At 56.4% G+C, this 4,374-nt stretch overlaps 1 protein-coding gene across 1 annotated transcript in view; it reads left to right on the top strand.

Moving 5' to 3' along the window:
* The first annotated feature begins 536 nt into the window (after positions 1–536).
* ST14 (suppression of tumorigenicity 14 (colon carcinoma)) overlaps positions 537–4,374 on the top strand; it is a 16,357-nt gene continuing 12,519 nt past the window's right edge. The window contains exons 1-6 of the mRNA XM_004689091.2: positions 537–693; positions 1,448–1,575; positions 1,735–1,805; positions 2,569–2,726; positions 2,910–2,945; positions 3,074–3,320. Of these exons, the coding sequence (XP_004689148.1) occupies positions 537–693; positions 1,448–1,575; positions 1,735–1,805; positions 2,569–2,726; positions 2,910–2,945; positions 3,074–3,320 (797 nt within the window). The remainder of the gene's footprint in view (positions 694–1,447; positions 1,576–1,734; positions 1,806–2,568; positions 2,727–2,909; positions 2,946–3,073; positions 3,321–4,374) is intronic.

Raw genomic sequence — 4,374 nt, 5'->3', positions numbered from 1 at the left:
TGGGCAGTGCTGCCCGGGTTCACTGCCTTTTTTTTCTCTTGGCTGGTTAAACATTGATGGAGCCGGGCCTCTGGATGAGGTGTGTGATTCACTCTATGCTCCTGCTGCAGCGGCAGTGGGGACTCCCCGAAATCCACACGGAGCCTGTGGCTACTTTACTGGAGGAGGGGCTGCTTTTACAAGTCTGCAGGAGAGCCCTAGGCAGCCAATCGGTGGCCACTCACCGCCCTGGGCTGGGCCTGTGCTCCCCACACCTGGGCACCCACCTCCATAGGGATGATTCATTCAAGTGAGGGCCTCGGTGCCAGAATTACATGGGCTGCTCGTTTCCTTTGCATTTAAACGACCGATTCTTGGTGATACCCGGCGGGTGCTGCCCGGATGGCGGGGTGCACTGATAGGAAGGTTGCACCTCGTTTCTCTTTGAGTGTATGCTGGACCTCACAAAAAGTAAACGTTCTTCCCTCAATGGGCAGGCTGGGCAGGCTGTGGAGGTGAGCGATTTGCTGAGCACGCTGTGCTTCTCTGTTCAGGACATGAATGGCTGTGAGGAGGGCGTGGAGTTCTTGCCGGTCAACAACACCAAGAAGGTGGAGAAGCGCGGCCCCCGGCGCTGCGTGGTGCTGCTGGCCCTGTTCGTGGGCTTCCTGTTGCTTTCCCTCATGACCGGGCTGCTGGTGTGGCACTTCCACTGTGAGTAAAGTGGTGTGGCTTGGGGACGATCGTGTGGGGTGATTGCACCCCCTCTTTCTTTTTTATAACATAATCGTTTATTTTTACATTGGGTTGTGCATTTTTCCATCTCAGTTGTAATCCCCGCGGGTTTTCCATCACCAAATCACCCGTGTGCCATCACCATAGTCCCGTGCACTTCCCTCCCCCCACTGTTTTTGATCCCATTCCCCACTCCACCCCCGTAACATGTCTCTGGTCTGTAGCTGTTCATTATTATTATTTTTTCGCCTGGTCTGTTATATTCCTGCTATGAGAGAAACCATCCGGTATTTTTCCTTTTCTTTCTGGCTTATTTCACTAAGCATGATCTTCTCCAGCTCCATCCTTGTTGGTGCAAAAGACATGTGTTTCTTTTTTTTGGTTGTTGAGTAATATTCCATTGTGTAAATGTACCACATCTTTTTAATCCAGTCATCTACTCTTGGGCATTTGGGCTGTTTTCATGTCTGTCCAATTGTTTATAAGGCAGCAATATACATGGTGTACCCCCTTTTTCAATGGACAGACCCAAGGGCCACCTTCTGTGGACATGAGGAAGGAATGGTCAGTGCAGGTGATGAGAGCTGTCCAGAGCTGCCCCCGAGGCTCACCCCTGCCCCGGCTCCCTGTGTCGCCCCACCTAATGTTGCTGGGGGCGGCTGTGGATGGAAGTGGGGGTGCACTTCGAGGGCTCCCACTTATCTGAGCCCCCTCCTCCCCTTATCTCTCACAGTTCGGAATGTGCGGGTCCAGAAGGTCTTCAATGGCTACCTGAGGATCACAAATGAGAACTTTCTGGATGCCTATGAGAACCCAAACTCCACAGAGTTTGCAAACCTGGCAAGCAAAGTGAAGGAAGCAGTGAGTCTAGCCCCGGAGTGGGGAGCCCCGTCCCGGCTGGGGGAAGCGCAGTCCCCGGAGGGAGGGTGGGAGCAGTGTGGGCTTGGGCAGAGTGTCAGAGGCTGGGCAGTGGGTCGTGGCTGCCCTCCAGCCCTCTGTGAGCCCCCTCTCCTTCCGCAGCTGGCGCTGTTGTACAGCAAGATCCCGTCTCTGGGCCCCTATCACAGGCAGTCGGCCGTCACTGCCTTCAGGTGGGTCCTGGGGAGAGGTGGGTCCGAGGTCCTGGGGGATGGCTCGGTGTGGTGTGAGGTGGTGCCTGCGCCGTGTGCCGCCAAAGCTGCCAAGTGCCGGTTGGCAGGGCCAGGGTGCACATCCTGGTTCTGTGCTCCCTGCTCTTGCTCGCCTAACCCGGTCTCCAGGGTGAGCGTGACGCGCAGAGTGGCCAAGGTGAGTGTGCCATGCTCTGCACAGGGCCTGCCGCTCGAGCCCCTCAGCAATGCGCGTTCCTTTCCCACAGTTGAGCTGAGGTGCTCAGGAAGGCTTCAGCGAACCTTGCATTGCCCTGTCGTGGTCAGCTTTTGAAATATTTCTGTAAAAAAAAAATAGCCTTTATTCCAAAAGTACTTTTTATTTTACTTGTTGCATGTGATTTTATGAATGCTGAGTAGCAGGTGGCATTCTCGTGCCCTCTAGGGAAGCATCAGAGTGGTCGCTCAGTGTCCAGGCTAGCAGAGAGCTCACGTCCAGCGGAGGTTTTTCTTAGTCTTAAACCTCAGCTGGCCCCACAGTATCTCCTTGGACGTGAGACTGAGCAGAGGACTAAGGAGGGGCAGAAGCTCCCGCTCAGGGGCCAGCAGAGGGGTGAGCACAGAGCAGGAATGTCTCTCGGTTACCTGAGTGCCCCCCTCTGCACTCAGCAATGTGTGTGTGGTCAGCAATGTGGGGGGGGGGAGCGGTGGGGCCGGGTTGGGTCTCTGGAGCCCACCCATGTCTCAGGTGACTCCTGTCCCCCAGCGAGGGCAGTGTCATCGCCTACTACTGGTCAGAATTCAGCATCCCGCAGTATCTGGTGGAGGAGGCTGAGCGCGCCATGGCCCAGGAGCGTGTGATCACGCTGCCACCCCGTTCCCGTGCCTTGAACAACTTCGAGCTGACCTCCGTGGTGGCCTTCCGTGAGTGCAGGGCACCGGGGGTGGTGGGCACTTGTCGGCCAGGCCCTGGACTATTACAGGGCAGCCAGCTGGTGCAGGGAAAAGACGTGCCTGCAGCTGGTACCTCCCCTTAGGGGCTGAGAATGCAGAAATAAGGTCATAAATAGACCTGTCAGTAACTACTTCATTCTCCTTATTGTTTAGCTGCGGACCCCAGGACAATACAGACCACCCAGGATAGTAAGTATCTTGCCCTTCTTCTTGAAGAGGGGCCAGAGGCCCCTTGGGTGCCTCAAAGTCGCGTCGCGGTAATGGCCAGCATGGCCCTGCACTGCCCAGCTGTCCCGCCTCCTTTGTGTCCCCCACAGACAGCTGCAGCTTTGCTCTCCATGCCCGAGGGAGGGAGCCCATCCGCTTCGCCACGCCTGGCTTCCCCAACAGCCCCTACCCGGCGCATGCCCGCTGCCAGTGGACCCTGCGGGGAGACGCCGATCACATGCTGAGCCTCACCTTCCGCAGCTTCGACGTCGCGCCCTGCCAGGGCAAGGGCAGTGACCGTGACCTGGTCACCGTGTATGATAGCCTGAGCCCTGTGGAACCCCGTGCTTTGGTGGAGTGAGTGTCCCGGGCAGCAGCGCTGGGCTGTGGGAGCTGCCAGCGGCCCCGGCGGGCTGGCCTCCAGGAAGCATTGCAGTGTGGGTTGGAGAGACCATGTGTGGCGCTGGGCACTGGCCGCAGCACACACTCCTCCGCAGCATCTCAGGGATGATGCCATCAGCCGTGGCAAAGCGGTGGCAGGCTCACTGGTCCCGAGATGCCAGTGAGCAGGGAGCTTGCCCTTTACTGCCAAGCGAAGGTCCTGCCTCTGTTGTAAATAGGGGATTTATAGTCTATAGTCTGGTGTGATGAAGACGACAGATGAGGAAGGAGATGACTGTTAGTGAAAGGACCGTTTAGGGCCCTCCCTAGTGGCGCAACGGTTAAAGCACAGCACCGTGAAGCTGGCCGCAGCCGCTTCAGTGCGAGTTTGGTCCCTGGCCAGGGAGCTGACCCACATGGCACAGCAGGCCTCTCCTGTCTCGCCCATGCTCCGTTCAGCAGTGTCCTCCATCAGTCTACCTGCTCTGCCCCCCACTCTGTCTCTGGTGAATCGTCTCACACACACACCCCGGCCCCCGCACCTCTGGCCTGTACTCCAATCTGTGTGCATAAGTAAATAAATCTTTTAAAAAAGAAAAGATAGCTTATTGCAGTTTCCAAGAGGAGGGCCATGCAAGACCACGGGTGCACCAGGGCAGGCTGGAGGGGGAAGTAGGGAAGAGCTCACTGTGGTTTCCGCAGCAAAGGCAAGCAGAGCAGGGTGAGTGGCTGGGACTGTCTGGCTTGAATACTTCCGGTGGGTTTCGAGGTCCAGGGTTACCTCTAGTTGCTGGTCCCTGGCTCTAGGGTGATTGTGGCAGGGGCAGGTGGCTAAGTTTACGACAGGAAAATACATGGTTCTGAAAGGAGGAAGTGGAAAATGGACACACACAGGGCCCCTGGTAATCTTACCATCTAGAAATAATTACTTAAAATTTTTTTTTTTAAAGATTTATTTATTTGTTCATACAGAACTGGGGTACAGGCCAGAGGCTCAGGGGTGGCGAGAGGCTTCACCAGAGACAGAGTG

The sequence above is a fragment of the Condylura cristata genome, unplaced genomic scaffold (genome assembly GCF_000260355.1).
Source record: "Condylura cristata isolate star-nosed mole 26May11 unplaced genomic scaffold, ConCri1.0 scaffold00025, whole genome shotgun sequence".
In the NCBI taxonomy this organism is placed as follows: domain Eukaryota; kingdom Metazoa; phylum Chordata; class Mammalia; order Eulipotyphla; family Talpidae; genus Condylura; species Condylura cristata.
This window is presented reverse-complemented; position numbering and strand designations above follow the sequence as displayed.